This window comes from Oncorhynchus mykiss, chromosome 27, assembly GCF_057628025.1.
Source record: "Oncorhynchus mykiss isolate SJ-2025 chromosome 27, ASM5762802v1, whole genome shotgun sequence".
Taxonomy (NCBI): Eukaryota; Metazoa; Chordata; class Actinopteri; order Salmoniformes; family Salmonidae; genus Oncorhynchus; species Oncorhynchus mykiss.
The window spans coordinates 30,867,770-30,884,586 of record NC_143048.1 but is presented as its reverse complement, the minus strand read 5'-3'; the positions used below and the strand labels follow the sequence as shown (position 1 = coordinate 30,884,586).

General features: G+C 43.0%; 1 protein-coding gene across 1 annotated transcript; it reads left to right on the top strand.

Annotated features, from left to right (window-relative positions):
* The first annotated feature begins 12,887 nt into the window (after positions 1–12,887).
* LOC110507916 (secretogranin-2b) lies at positions 12,888–16,817 on the top strand. Its single transcript, XM_021588337.3, has 2 exons — positions 12,888–13,102; positions 14,381–16,817. The coding sequence occupies exon 2, from the start codon at positions 14,393–14,395 to the stop codon at positions 16,442–16,444; it is 2,052 nt and encodes a 683-aa protein (XP_021444012.2). The 5' UTR covers positions 12,888–13,102; positions 14,381–14,392; the 3' UTR covers positions 16,445–16,817.

The following is a 16,817-nucleotide window of genomic DNA, read 5'->3' as shown; positions in this document are numbered from 1 at the left end:
AGACTTCCCACCACACTAAGGCCCAGTGGTCCCAAGTGACTGTATGTGTTTGCTACTCTAAAGTAGCTGTAGTCTGCCTATCAGTGTGTAATCTGCTGTCCTCACTCTGCTCTCTCATGCTGAAAATTCTCACTGGCCCAAAAGACAGGTCCCAGATCAGTGAAAGAGACCCCCCCCCCCCCCCAGGAGACAGACCAAGACGTCACACAGCCATAGGAGACAGACCAACAAGTAAGTCACCCAGCCGTGGTCTCCGAGTGGCGCAGCGGTCTAAGGCACTGCATCGCAGTGCTAGCTGTGTCACTACAGATCCTGGTTTGATCCCAGGCTGTGCCGCAGCCAGCCACGACCGGGAGACGCATGAGGTGGCACACAATTGGACCAGTGTTGTTCGGGTTAGGGGAGGGTTTGGTTGGCCGGGTTGTCCTTGTCCCATCGCGCTCTAGTGACTTCTGTGGTGTGCCGGATGCAATGCGTGCTGACACGGTCGCCAGGTGTACGGTGTTTCCTCCAACACATTGGTGTGGCTGGCTTCTGGGTTAAGCGAGCATTGTGTCAAGAAGCAGTGCGTCTTGGCGGGGTTGTGTTTTGGAGGACGCATGGCTCTCCCGAGTCCGTATGGAAGTTGCAGCGACGGGACAAGACTGTAACTACCAATTGGGGAGAAAAAGGGGTAAAAAAAAGTCACCTAGCCACAGGGATTTCAGGGAAGTGTGGTGGAAAATTTCAAGATTGTTACAATGCTTGTATTACATTATAATAGTTGTTACATTCAACCGAATAGAGTATTGTGTGTGTGTTCCACTGTTGATGGGCCTCTATGAGATAGCACTGACAGAGGAGATTTACGAAGTCTTTAGGTAATAAAGCCTAAAGAGCATTCCAGATAACATGAGCTAATGGTTCTGTTCTATGCCGTACCAGGGAGAGACGGTTCCCTTTTGGAGTGAGGGGGCCAGACACTGGTCTTTACAATGAGAACTGTTGACACAGCAGTAACAGTCTGCTATGTTTTATAAATATATTTCATACAAATCTTAATCTTTGAACTGTTCCTAAGATCTGTGATTCGTCATGTATGTTGAGAGGGGTGTATCTTGGCTATAAAAGATCTTTGTACTTTTCTGTTGGGACTTCTCAACTGGTCATTAGAAATAGTGAATTGTTGAAAGTCAAAGGGCTATTGCAAAGCTCTTATTAAAAAATACGTAGTTTGAGTATAACTCTGACTGGTGTGAAAGTTTAACTCTCTCCTCATTTGGTAAAGCAGAAATATGCCACGACAGAAGCCGCATGAGAGCAGTATCCTTCTTATCATTTAACTATAGACTGGACTGATTTGACCATTTTCTACACTGTCTCACAGCCACCCAGGGAGCAGAATGTACTGTTTCGACAGTCAGTCTGCACCTCCCCAGCTGGCACATTTGGTTACGTTTTGAGAACGGAAGTGAAAATTTTAACCTGTTCTGGGAAAGCACATTTTTGGGTTGCAGGGAGGTATGCCACTAGGATGGAGCTAGCATAGCTTGTTTTTTTTACGTATACAAAGCTGTTAATTTCAGTATATTTAAACAGATGCAATTCAAAGGAAACAAGCACTCATTAAGATCAGGTGTGGCCAATTAGTGCAGTCAACACATCTGAACACACTTTATAAGATAGAGTTTTGTTGGTGCTGAGAATGGAATGTGTATTTTTAATTAATTAGCATTCCTAGAAGGTTCTCTGAGCGTTACCAAAGTTTTCTTGTGTTTTTTTTATGGGAAGTTTCTTAACGTTATCTGAACAATTTGAGAAATTACTTTAAATAGAACCATGAGGAAACCTGTAGGAAACGTTATGCTGAAGTACTGACATTCCCACAGAAGAATGTTGTTTCTTAACGTTCTTGGAACAATTTGAGAATATGATTTTAAATAGAACCATGAGGAACCCTGTAGGAAATGTTATGCTGAAGTACTGAAATTCCCACAGAAAAACAATGTTTGTTAGTGTTCTCTGAACTACTAAAGACCATTCCTAATGTCAAACCAGTTGAAGAATGTTCCCAAATTGTAATGAAAATTAAGTATTGTGACGTGGAATCCACATGAAAAATAATAATTAAAAAAATAACGTTTTTTGTCAAGTTCCTTAAATGTGCTGAGAATGTTCCAAAGCCAAGCCACTATCCTGCACCATTCACAGAAAGTTGTTGGAAGGTTGTATGCTAAATAACCATAGGACAACCATGCTCTCACCAAGCTCTAAGAAACAGATGGTTCTCAGAACGTTACGTGCTAGCTGGGTCAGTATAATAGCAGAAACCACATTTCATGGGAAATAATTACTTTAGGTTTCATGCTTATCTCAAAACCTTGAGTCTTCTTGCTGTCATATCCGTCACTTATTTTTATAGAGCGATCGTCTTGGGTGTTCAGAGATGATGATTGACACTCTCTAACTGGTGCTGGTGTTTTGGGTATTATGGGTTAGGAGGGAGATAAAATCAGGTTGTTTTTCTCATTTCTCACATATCACCAGAAGCGCAATCAAATACATGCACGCACGCACACACACACACACACACACACACGCAAAGACATACACACAGGCAAAGATGTCTGCACACACACACACATACATTTTATAGCTCTCTTGTGCAAATCTGACCTATGAGTCATGTTGGCTGTACTTCCAGACACCCTCTCTCTCCTTCCCCCCTCCCTCTCTCTCTCTCTTCCTCTCCCCCCCAGGCCATTTCTCTCCTCTCTCAAACTCTAATATCGCTCTTTCCTTTCTCTCTCTGCTCCTCTCTCCTGTCTTTCTCCCTCTCTCTCGCTGCCTTTCTGTCCCTCCCTCCCTCTCTCTCCTTCCATCCCTCTCTCTCTGTTCTCTGGGATCAGTCGCTTTACTAGAGCAGACAGCCGGGGCCTATGCAGCTTCCTGTCTCAATGGGCACTTAGCAATTGCTAGGTGCACAGCATGTTGAACTGTCAATTAGAGAAACCATAGATCACCACTACAGGAAGCCAGGCACACTGGGACAAAATCAAAAGGCCTAGTTCTCACAACATAACCTTTAACCTCCTCCTTACACACGAGGGTCAATTAAATTAACATGTTAGAGGTCTGGAAATAGATATATAGATAGATAGATTAGTGGTCAAATAGCTGTTAGTTGTGATATCAATATTAAAGATTCTTTGGACACCTGTGGCATGAGAATGTTGGATAAGGTTGGAATGGGATCAAAAGAAACCAGTAGTGTTTGGGAGAAAAGAGAATTAAAATTCATTAGAATATACTGTAGTACAATGGTGGTTTCCTCCACTATCAGCTTGGTTTCAGTTCAGATGGGGATTGGGAGGAGGTTGAATTTCCTCCAAGTTGATTGTGGACTCAGTGTGCTGAAACGGAGCCAAGTTTCTGATGAGAAGTGTCTTTGCATGTGCTTCACTGGAATGAACACAGACACGCATAGTGAATGTCCCTCTACTTCCTTTGTTCCTCTTTTCTCCTCCCTGTTGTGAGTATGTGCAGTGTTAAAGTGTAAAGTGATGTTTCTTTTGGGAAATTCCTGTGTGACTCCTACCCCAATTACAACATGTTTGTGTCCCCGCAGCAAAGGGATGTCTCTACGAAATGCCAGCTGTGGGCGTGGAGAGATTTATTTTTATCTGAGCCACATCTTTCAGACCAACCAAGCTACCATGGGTCTCCTTCTCTGTGCCAATCACAAAGGATCTGCTAATCACAACCTCCCCCCCCCCCCAAAATAAAAACATCAAAGCCCAAGGCAATGTAAGCATAACAAGCCTGGATTCAGCAAGGCCTATGTTGAAGTGCAACAAGAATCTTAAGACTCCAAGGGAAGCCACTTCTACACCCCAAACAGAATTGAGCGTGTCTTATTGAGTAACGTGGCAGAATGGATTCAGGAAAAAGGGAAGCTGTGACTGGGACTGTCAGGGACATGGGGTAAAGAAAGAGAGCGAAATTAAAATATAATATGAGCCCTTTCTAAGCTGACTTACTTTTTTTGCTTTGTTTTATAGATTTTTCTTGACTCTTCTGGTGGTTTGTTAGCTGATTTAGGCAAAGGAGACGGGGAGGAAGAGAAGAAATACATTGGAGTAATGTAAAGGAAAGATGTGGCACCACTGTAGCGTGGTTGTGATGAAGTCCTATTGTGGTCTGTTATGACAGCACTGAATGGAGAGGGGGCACAGAATAGACACTACGGTAGTGTAGTAAACATCATCTGTTAGACGACTGAGCATTACCACACATTACCTGCACAAAAATAGTTATTTGGGGTTCTATATAGAACCTTTTGGTTCTTTGGACGAGATTAAAGAACCCTTCATGAAAAAAAGATGTATGTAGTACCAGTCAAAGGTTTGGACATACCTACTCATTCAAGGATTTATTTTATTATTTTTACTATGTTCTACATTGTAGAATAATAATGACGACATCAAAATGATGAAATAACACATATGGAATCCTGTAATAACCACAAAAGTGTTCAATAAATCAAAATATATTTTATATTTGAAATTCTTCAAAGTAGACAGCCTTTGCCTTTGACAGCTTTGCACACTCTTGGTATTCTCTCAACCAGCTTCATGAGGTAGACACCTAGAATGCATTTCAATTAACAGGTGTGCCTTGTTAAAAGTTAATTTGTGGAATTTCTTTCCTTCTTATTGTGTTTGAGCCAATCAGTTGTGTTGTGACAAGGTAGCGGTGGTATACAGAAGATAGCCCTATTTGGTAAAAGACTAGGTCCATATTATGGCAAGAACAGCTCAAACAAGCAAAGAGAAACGACAGTCCGTCATTACTTTAGGACATGAAGGTCAGTCAATCCTGAAAATATCAAGAACTTTGTAAGTTTCTTCAAATTGTTTGGGTACAGACCTGGATAGCCTGCAGAGTTCTGTCCTACTATCTTTGCAGTAGATTGCAACAGCGCCCCCTTTGGCCATTCTATCTTGTCTGAAAATGTTGTAGTTAGCGGTGAAGATTTCAGAAATTTTGGTGGTCTTCCTAAGCCAGGATTCCGATGATGATGATGACACATGATTCCATATGTGTTTTTTCATAGTTTTGATGTGTTCACTATTATTCTACAATGCAAAAAAATTGTACAAATAAAGAAAAACAATTAGAATGAGTAGATATGTCCAAACATTTGACTGGTACTGTACATATCCAGTGAGGGTTCTATCCCTTCCCCAGAGTATAATGGGAATTTTCGAAAACAGCTATCAACAGCTAACCCAGTCAAATTAAACTCTGGAATGACAGATAACATTCCCTTTTAATTTGTTTCAGCTGTTTTGAATTGGCATTTTATTCCATAATGAATGATGGTCCTCTAATGACTTTGCCTGGTCAGAAAAATGGCTAGTTGACGTCCGACACCGTTAGCCCTCTATGGCAGGGGGAGATCAAATTCACATTCAAACATTTCTGCCGAGGTCTGAGTGGCAGACAGCAAGGTTCATACAAACCTGTGCTGTTGCAAACTAAATGCTATCTAGAATGGTTGCCGTGCATCACACTGGTGGGTGCTTCACATTGCTGGTGAATGAGGTGAGTTTCCCCCTTACTATGTAAAGCGCTTGAGTACCTCAGTTGGTAGAAAAGCACGACATAGATCCAATCAGTTATTAATAATTATTAGAAGCAGGAGGAAATAAGGTTTTTAATAAAAGCATAAAGTCTTAAAGAAAGCGAAGTTGATTATTTAATTCAAATATATGAAGCCAAAGTCATATGATAAACTATAGGCTAGATAAATAAAGTTTAAATGTTATTTGAATTTGAGCACTTTTGTAAGCTAACAACACTTAAGTTAATTTAGCTAGCTAAACAGAAAAAGCTAGGCTACTTTAATTCACCAAGTTAAACTAGCCAGCTAACTCCTACAAATAAAGATACTTTTTTAATGGGATATGCCAAATAGAGCTACAGAACCAGACTAACATTGGCAATTAGCTAATTGTTACTTTTATTTCAGTATTTCAGTGTGGGGTCAATTGAGGAGACTGTTTCATGAAGCCATTAGAAGACTGACAGAGGAGGTAGCTATAACTAACCGAAACAGTTCCGTGTGGAACACACAGACACAGAAAATAAATAACTAACCGAAACAGTTCCGTGTGGAACACACAGACACAGAAAATAAATAAATAACTGAAACAGTTCCGTGTGGAACACACAGACACAGACACAGAAAATAAATAAATAACCGAAACAGTTCCGTGTGGAACACACAGACACAGAAAATAAATAAATAACCGAAACAGTTCCGTGTGGAACACACAGACACAGAAAATAAATAACCAACTGAAACAGTTCCGTGTGGAACACACAGAAAATAAATAACCAACTGAAACAGTTCCGTGTGGAACACACAGAAAATAAATAACCAACTGAAACAGTTCCGTGTGGAACACACAGAAAATAAATAACCAACTGAAACAGTTCCGTGTGGAACACACAGACACAGAAAATAAATAACCAACTGAAACAGTTCCGTGTGGAACACACAGACACAGAAAATAAATAACCAACCGAAACAGTTCCGTGTGGAACACACAGACACAGAAAATAAATAACCAACTGAAACAGTTCCGTGTGGAACACACAGACACAGAAAATAAATAACCAACTGAAACAGTTCCGTGTGGAACACACAGAAAATAAATAACCAACTGAAACAGTTCCGTGTGGAACACACAGACACAGAAAATAAATAACCAACTGAAACAGTTCCGTGTGGAACACACAGACACAGAAAATAAATAACCAACTGAAACAGTTCCGTGTGGAACACACAGAAAATAAACACCCACGAAACACGTGGGAAAAGGCTACCTAAGTATGATTCTCAATCAGAGACAACTAACGACACCTGCCTCTGATTGAGAACCATACCAGGCCAAACGCAAAACACAACATAGAAAATGGAACATAGACAAACCCACCCAACTCACATCCTGGCCATACTAAAACAAAGACATAACAAAGGAACTAAGGTCAGAACGTGACACTCAGCCTGGCCGTAACCCAGAATTATCAGAGACAGAGGATCTCTTTCGGCTGCTGCTGAGAACAACTGCATGTACGTTGTTCTTCTAATCTACATCATATGTCTGCATAGCATATTGTCTTTGAAAAATAGGGGTAGGATTGTAGAGAATCAAAGGACCTTGAATGTAATAAGAAACCTTAGATGTTGGCTTAGGGCCGATAGCAACCACTACACAATGTCCGGTCAGAACAGGGACGAGGCAGATGTCCAGGTTAAGGGGAGTTTAATGGACAAAGATGTCCACATTTACACACACACATCTGACCACTCACGGTTCAGACAACTGAGAATCATGTCCACGTGGTCCTTTAGATGCACACACAATTAAACATCAGACATACAGGGATTCAGTCCACAGGAGGAAAAGTTCAGCAAGAGGGAAAACTGTGGAAGTGCTCATTAGGATGGGAAAAGCACGTTTCTGACCACACAGCGTGCTGTGGTCATAGACTAACTTAAACTGAAGTCCCGGGAATCAAGGCCACTGATGGGCTGAAGGAGATGTGGTGACAATTATTTGCCATTACCTTGACCAATAAGACACAAACAAAAGTGGGGGTCTTCTGAGTAGGAGACTAAGCTGCTCGAATAGAATTAACCAGAAGGGATTGCTAGAATCAGCTGGCTGGCCGTTTTAAAGTCTTCATTTTGGCAGATTAACTCGTGTTTTTGCTCCTTTTTTCCTCTTCTCTAGCACCAGTCAGACAACCCATACTGTACTGGCGCTAGGTAACCCAGCGGCAAAGGAGTTTGACCTGTGGCAGGAGGTGTATCTGTGGCCAAAAGGTGTCCAGTACAAATCCCGGGCCGGGCGCTGGAAAAAACGGGAGGAATTGATCTGACAACTGGAGGGCTGCTGGGTTTACATCCTCAAAACATTCCCCTACTGTTGGTCCCTTGAGCAAGGCCCTTAACCCCACAACATGCTCTCCTTCCAGGGGCGCTGCACTGCAGCTTGTGCTTGTCTCAACTGTGTGTATGAGGTCTGCTGTTTGGTTGAGAATGGAGCAGAACACACATTTTTGTTATTCACTTTAACTAATGGACAAAGTTGTACTGTATTGTAAAGAAGTCAGCCAGAGTTGACGTGGGCCATGACTCAAACAATGATGCCTCCCTGGCCACGAGTGCATATTTCCAAAATATGTTTGCAATAAATTCTAAAAACTATGCTGGAATTCTTTTGTCCATTATTTAATTGTTTATTAAATTCTATTCTTGGCTAAAAAATTACAATTGAATAGTAGTAGCCATAATTCCTAAACGGCACCATGCAAGGTTCTATATGGAACTATTTTGGTTCAGTGAAGAAGTGCCTCTAGGGTTCTGGTCAAAGAACCCTATAAATATAAGGGCACAAGGCGATACCCAGATGCAGACATGGGGGGCAGGTGGTTTGTGTCTTCATATTTATAAAACAATCCAAACGGGGTAGGCAAGAGAATGGTTGTGGACAGGCAAAATGTCAAAACCAGTTCAGAGTCCAGGAGGTACAGAGTGGCAGGCAGGCTTGAGATCAGGGCAGGCAGAAAGGTCAGGCAGGCGGGTGCGGAGTCCAGAAAACAGGCAAGGGTCAAAAACCAGGAGGACTAGCAAAAGAGAATAGAAGCAGGAGTACGGGGAAAACGCTGGTTGACTTGAAAAACATACAAGACGAACTGGCACAGAGAGACAGGAAACACAGGGATAATAAGTACACCTGGAGGGGGTGGAGACAATCACAAGACAGGTGAAACAGATCAGGGTGTGACAATAAAATGGTTCTATATATAACTTATATGAAGCAACTGATAGAACCCTTTGTGGTTCTATACTGATTTTTTTTCTCTTCTAAGAGTATAGTGAATTTTACCTAGAGGGCTCTTTACCACCGGACACCAAAAGGACGTGTGCACCATGGTAACCAGTATAATTCTGTCTCACTGTGGATTACATGGCATTTGAACTCAGACATATTCTGAGAAACATGCAAAACCGCTATGGATCAACATGAATGTGTTTGATGGTTAATACTACAAACAGACTGAAACGGGCTTACCTAGAACAACTTCCTGAAGGACTAATTCGAGGTAGAAAAGAGTTGGCGCACTTCACAAAAAAAGCAGAGAACTAGATTGTTTAAAGAACATATTTGAATTGGTGGTGTTCTTCAGGGCTCTCTATTTGTAGGGGCTGAGTCACTGGCTTACTGGGGCTCTCTCATACCGTCCCTGGAGGGGGTGCGTCACCTGAGTGGGTTGATTCACTGATGTGGTCATCCTGTCTGGGCTGGCGCCCCCCCCCCCCCCCCCCCTTGGGTTGTGCCGTGGCGGAGATATTTGTGGGCTATACTCAGCCTAGTCTCAGGATGGTAAGTTGGTGGTTGAAGATATCCCTCTAGTGGTGTGGGGGCTGTGCTTTGGCAAAGTGGGTGGGGTTATATCCTTCCTGTTTGGCCCTGTCCGGGGGTGTCCTCGGATGGGGCCACAGTGTCTCCTGACCCCTCCTGTCTCAGCCTCCAGTATTTATGCTGCAGTGGTTTGTGTCGGGGGGCTAGGGTCAGTTTGTTATATCTGGAGTACTTCTCCTTTCCTATTCGGTGTCCTGTGTGAATTTAAGTGTGCTCTCTCTAATTCTCTCTTTCTCTCTCTCGGAGGACCTGAGCCCTAGGACCATGCCTCAGGACTACCTAACATGATGACTCCTTGCTGTCCCCAGTCCACCTGGCCGTGCTGCTGCTCCAGTTTCAACTGTTCTGCCTTGTTATTATTCGACCATGCTGGTCATTTATGAACATTTGAACATCTTGGCCATGTTCTGTTATATTCTCCACCCGGCACAGCCAGAAGAGGACTGGCCACCCCACATAGCCTGGTTCCTCTATAGGTTTCTTCCTAGGTTTTGGCCTTTCTAGGGAGTTTTTCCTAGCCACCGTGCTTCTACACCTGCATTGCTTGCTGTTTGGGGTTTTAGGCTGGGTTTCTGTACAGCACTTTGAGATATCAGCTGATGTACGAAGGGCTATATAAATACATTTGATTTGTACCATTGCTTTGAACAATATGATGTACTACACTTCCCTCATTGTCCTCTTCATGGCAGAATCACCCTGGTCAATCCATCATACAAATGAAAAAAACATCCAAACTAATGCACTTTTCTCTATTTACTTCATTCTAGTTTGAAAATAATCCAACAGCAGAGGACATGTGTGTTTGTCTTTGCTTTCTCTCTCTCAGCACAATCTGTCTGAAAAAAAGTAATGAAAAATGTTCCTTTTTTTAGGAGGAGATGAAAACAGAAAAATAAAAAAAAGGGCACATTTATGTAAGAGCAGTATGTCACGCTACAACAACACACAAATGCCTCAAATTACACAAAGGTTAGACATGTTTTACTCCTATACATATCTACTTCTATCAGTCCAGTATTCATGCATATTGTGAATATGGTACTGGAACTGACTAACGCCTCTATATAGTATGCTTACTTTCTCATGTTCTTACTCCTTGATTTAATCACTCATGTTTTTGATTACTGCATTGTTGGGTTTTGAGTCGGCAAGAAAGGCATTTCACTGTACGTGACATTAAAATTTCCTTGATAATAATGACACCGTTGTAATCTACCTGTAAATCCCCTCACAGTAATAAGGTAAGGCCTAGCCACATTGAGTATTAATATGGCATCCTGGGGTTCTGGAGGCTAGAGCATATTTAAATAATTTCATTAGTCTTCCCACACTCAAGTGCATCACACACACCAATATGTTTATCTGAAACAAATTGCCATTGCCATAAATGTACAGAATTCCGTGACTCATGTTCATGCCTCCCCCAACACAGACAGAGAGATACGCAGACAATGGCTGAGACAACTAGCCCATATCATACAGACACACAAAGAGGGACATGATCCACTTGTAAATTGAGTCATTGACGTCAAAGCTTCTAGACCAATACAATTTATCCTCTCTCTCTATCTGGTTTCCCTCTTCCTCTCTCACTCTGCCTCTGCCTCCCTTTCTCCACCACTCTGTCTCTCTCGCTCTGCATCCCTCTCTCCACCACTCTGCTTCTCTCGCTCTGCCTCTCTCTCTCTACATCTCTTTCTCTCTCTCTCTTTCTGCCTCTCTCTCTCTGCCTCTCTCTGCCTCTCTCCATCCACCCTGCCAGGACATTGACAGCTGGGGTTAAGGAGCAGTATCACTGTCATGATGCAGTTTCCCTATTATATGACATCATCAGGGATATTGATAATTGCTATGGCATTGGAACCAATTTGATCCATGAGATTAATTCAAATGGGATTACATGTGTCAGATGTCTGTCAATTACTGAACAGAACAACACCCTACTACAGATCAATGTCTATATGATGCCAAGCAAGCATTAAGATCAAATTAGCCTGAAGTTCACTGATGTTATCTTAATGAAATCAGAGAGCATCTTTAGGCTACACCCAGGGCTTAGGATAAAGCAGGTTGAATAGTATCTGAGGCACTTGGAGACAGCATTTTTTTCTCTCTCTAATAGGCTGATACAATTTGATAACACATTGAACAGATGGTGGAACATATACAGATACCACTTACAAAGATGACACCAATATGTGTATGGCTGTAGTTACATTTGAGACTGCTGCTAATTGCCTGTAAGAAGAGTTTCTATTTGACCCTAAAGGCCTGTGTTATGGGAAGATGGGCTGTAGGAGGAGGGAGAGGGTGGAACAGAGGGGTAATTGGTTTCTGTTTACCCATAGCACAGCCACAAGCAATTAGCCAAGCTGCTTGAGCCTTACATCCTTTACTGCTTGGCGTGGGTGTCTGTGTTTGCACATGCGCGAGTTCATGCAGTCATTAGGGAGTTACATGAAAAGTGGAGGCATGTGCTGAATGTAAACAAAATATGGTTGGTCAGTCAAATACATCAACAGACGCATACAGTCACACTGAGACACCATCCTAATATATTGTTACAATGTCAAAACATAAGCGATATCTGAAAGCGTAACTGGAATCAGGATCCCTAGTAAACAAATCATACTACTGTACTCATCTGAGTGCCGAGTCTCCACGGAAATGTATGAATGAAAGTGACGACGTACCCCTGACCTGGGCCAGACAGGACTTGACAGGCAACCAAAATAAAAGAACAGTGGCTTACGATTGCACCGTCATAGGCAGGTCCCATAGCACACGATCTCTCTGCAGTCCTCATCACCCCGCCTCATTCTTTGGCAGATCTTGGGCGTGAGTGAGTCATCGATGGACTCTACTCTCTTTCGAGAGGGACGCCCGCAGCACCGTTTTGTTGATGCATACATAGGTGCAAATCACAATTTACTGCGAACATGAGCAGTTATGGTACCGAGTAGGAGATGGGGGGGGGGCGATACGGGAACAGGAACTGAGCTCTACCAATGTTTTAATCAATGGATGTTGCATTTTTCCTTGACTGGGCAACATCATTATCCAAAATGCTGTGTAGCGTTTCTGTTATAGCCAACACAAATGTTTAGTTTGAAACACAAATATTGCAGCATTATTTAGCATAGGCCTACAAAATGCCTCACGTAGGCTTAAGTCCCTGGAGCAAATTATTATAACTGGGCCTGTTACCTACAATTAGCCTATACTCTGTCTGGAGAACTCGTAGGCATAGTTGTATAGGTCTATCACCATATAAGTAGACATTGTGCTGTGGGCTAATTAATCACGATCTTACCGTCCAGATATTATATATATTAATTACTTAGTCATCGCTGTTGGTTAACAACCAATATAATTAGACATGATGATAACATGATCACATAAGCCTTTCCAATTCAACGTCGAGGTGAAGAGACGTGAACCAGTTCTAATTATGTTTGTGTGTTTCTTTGGATCGAGTATTGCGTATGTCGCAGTGACGCACGAGTTAGGTGGCGCCTCATATAACCGGAGGAGCTGTCCCCGGTGCTGAACACAGAGAATCCCTGCTCTTGGAGATGCTAAATTCACTCACGACTATCGATTGAAACTATTTTGCAGAGGTAAGATTTTACATAGGGCCTACATCGAAATTATTATTTGAAGAAAATGGAATTCAGTTGTACTATTTTCAGTTATTTTAATATGTTAATTTCCATTTTAAAATCCGTTTATCTTTAACCAACCTGATGCATTGCAAACAGGGCTACCGCAGTGAAGAGATGCATCATCTGTTTTATAGTGTCTAAGACTATTAGACTAGACTATAATAAACTAGACTATTCAAGTTTATTATAGTTTCGTTTTTAGTGATTTGCTAAAGTAATTTGTAGTTTTTATTATGTAGGATAAGCAGATAATACATAGCCTAAATTAAACAACACTTTGATTTCAAAACCAATTCATCCACTAGTTGATTTATAAATAGCAGTGTTCAATATTTGTATCCAAATTAGGTTCATGATTATAAAGTTCCATTGCATTTTCTCAGTGAAAGGCTTGTGCAACACAACATTGTTTGAGTGTGCTAGAGATGTCTTGGGTGTAGGTAGTAGTGTTTCGACAGCAGCCAGCATCAGCCAAAGGGTTACCAAGACAACTGGATTGTGACTCATTCTGGAGAGCAACAATTTGAAAACTAATGAGATTTATAGGCGAGCTGAATGCCCATGCTATTACTGCTCTGCAAACAATCATTTGGGCTTTCAACAGATGTGATTTTCATTCTCTGGGTAAAAACTGCAGCTAGAGTGACAGAACCTCAATACATATCACTAAGAGTCTATAGCAATATAGCTGAAGCATCAAACGGGAATAAAAGGCAGGTCTAAAAATGAAAGATTTCAGAATTCTAATGGTCATTAGAGCTGATCATTACAAAAGCTTTTAAACTGGCCTCATCTTTAAAGAGCCAATGAAGCAGTTATCTCAATATCAAATCATTCCTGACTAGCAATTAAGTACCTTACTGTGATTGTTTTCAATTAAAACTGTTATAAAATATCTTCTTAGCAAAGAGCAATTTCTCAAGCAAGAATTTTGTTAGGACTATCAGAGTGGGAAGGGGAAAAACTTAAAATTAGCTGTTATTGGCAGAACGGCTTGGAACTCTTTCTTATTGGTCTATTAACAAATTTAGTCTGGAAATGTATATAAAACACAGAAAAATCACGATTTCGGCTGCACGGCCCTTGAACATATTCTTGTTTGAAATAAATTAAGACTAAACTGAAGTGACAGGAGCAGATAAGTACATAATGGTCTGACCAGTGAAAAATCTTCATATCCTAAACCTAAAAGGTCAGCGCTGACTCTTCTCTCCCTGTTGTGTCTGTCTCCAGGCTGAAGACACCATGCCGTCACTCCCCAAGCTCTCCTCTGCAGGGATGGCCTTCCTCCTCTCCCTGCTCCATCTCCTACTCCTGGGCTCCGGCAGTGCCCAGGGGGCCTCTCTCAGAGAACACAGACTGAGGGGCAGTGAGCTGGACCCCCAGCGAGGAGACACCCCCTACCTCCCCCCCAATGCAGACATGCTCAAGGCCCTGGAGTACATTGAGAGCCTCCGCCAGCGGACCGGGGCGTCAGCCCCACAGGAGCAGGCTTCCCTCACCCTAGACTATGACACCACCAACATGGACACAGACTCAGAGAAACTCCTCTCCATGCTGAGGCTACCCTCTCCTGCCCAGACCAGTCAGAGTAATATAGGCCAAGGGCAGGACCAAGATGAGGATGATGAGGAAGGCAACAAGGAGAACAAGACCCATGAGTGGCTACAGGCGGTACTGAATACCCTCCAGCAGACCAAGAAGGGCCCCAAGCCAGCCCCTGTGAGGCCCAGTGCAGCCCGCCATGCTCTGGGCAAAGGGCGGAGACCAGCTAAGGAGGAGGACAGCCAGGTGGGAGAGGGCGTGGCGTATCCGTGGACGCAGCGTGCTAGCCGGCCTCACAGGAAGTACCCGCTGATGTTTGAAGATGAAGAGGACGGTGAGGGGGAGGAAGAAGGCAGAGTCCAGGGCCGTGAGAGCCCCTTCAAACGCACCAATGAGAACATGGAGGGGAAGTACACGCCCCAGAACCTGGCCAATCTGCAGTCTGTGTTTGAGGAACTGGGGAGGATAGCCAATGCCAAGGCTGGACACAAACGCCAGACTGAGGATGATGGTGATGATGACATGTTCAAGGTGAGGAACCTGGCCTATGAGGATGTGACAGGGGGAGAGGATTGGTCGCCCCTAGAGGAGCAGATGGATAAGGGGGACGAAGAGAGAGACAACAGGCAGGAGTTTGACAGAGGCTTGGAGGATGATGAAGATGATGATGATAATGAAGATGATGAGGAGATTGATGAAGTCAAGCGATCAAGTCAGCTAGGTCCAAGAGAATATGACCCAGATGACTACTACCTTCTGAAGGTGCTGGAGAAAACAGAGCAGGAGGAGCGGAAGAGAGAGCTAGAAGAAGAGGAGGAGCAGAAGAGAGAGCTAGAAGAAGAGGAGGAACAGAAGAGAGAGCTAGAAGAAGAGGAGGAGCAGAAGAGAGAGCTAGAAGAAGAGGAGGAGAGGGAAGAGAGGAGGGCAGCTCAAACTCAGTACAGTGACAAGGTAGATCCACAGGCCATTTACCAGCTCATCCAAATCTCCCAGAAACTACAAATCCCACCAGAAGACCTGATGGACATGCTGAAGAGTGGGGAGATGACAAAACAGGACAGGACACCACTGAGGACAAAGGCACAGTCTTGGACACCTAATCTGGCCAGGGTAGAGGACAAACTAACTCAGATCTCCTCTCACCAAAAAAATAAGATCCCTCCAGAGACATTCTTCAACAGGCTGCCTGAGACCCAAACAAGCAACATCCCGGAAGAAATAAACACAGAAGACATTCTAAAAATCCTCGGGCTGGGAAGCGTGGCAAATCAGAACGCACCTGCACTCAAGAAGCAGAAACAGCATACAAGCCCGCCGTCAAGGTTTTACGCGCCAGCTGGAAAGCAGAAAAACTACATGTTCTCTGAGCCAAACGTCCCAGAGAAAGGAAAGGACGACTACGACAACACTGTCAATGAAGACGAGCTGTCGACTTATCTGGCTGCCCAGATGTTGGCACAGTATCCGCAGACAGCAAACCAAAAAAAGCGCACCTCGCAGCCTCCCTCACAAGACCATCAGCTCGTGCTGGGAACGTTCGAGCAGGCGATACAGGACTACTTTGACCAAATGGACTCAGATAAAAGCCTGCCTCAGAAAAGACAGTCAGATCCCAAGGAGGACACGGGCAATGTGTCACAAACGCAGGGCTTGGATGACGACACGCTGCTGAAAATTCTAGACTATCTGAACCCAGAGACTGAAGAGGGCGAAGATAAGGACCTTTATGCCCAAACTGTCAAAGGACTGTAGATGGTGGGGATGTAGATCCATATTATATTGTTTTGATGAGGGGGGAATCATAATAAAGTATTTTGAAAAGTAAATACATGCAATGGAGTTTAGTCTCTTCACTAGATTTACTACAGCTCATGCTTTAATAGCCAATTTATACATTAACTTGATCTGATGTAGCTACAAGGGAGTGCCTATTGGTGGTTGTAACTGAGTGTGGCATAATATTCAATGTTTTTGATAGGATAGCTAGAACAACACTAGTTACAATAGACCACTTTATACTAGCCGTACATCAGTGCACATCCACTTGTGTTCCTCCTCGTAAATTATATTTCGTACATGTGTTCGGTAATGTGTAATGTATGAGGTTAATAAAGCATTGACTTTA

Coding starts and splice junctions, on each gene's coding strand:
- LOC110507916 (XM_021588337.3), top strand. CDS start 14,393: ATGCCGTCACTCCCCAAGCTCTCCTCTGCAGGGATGGCCTTCCTCCTC.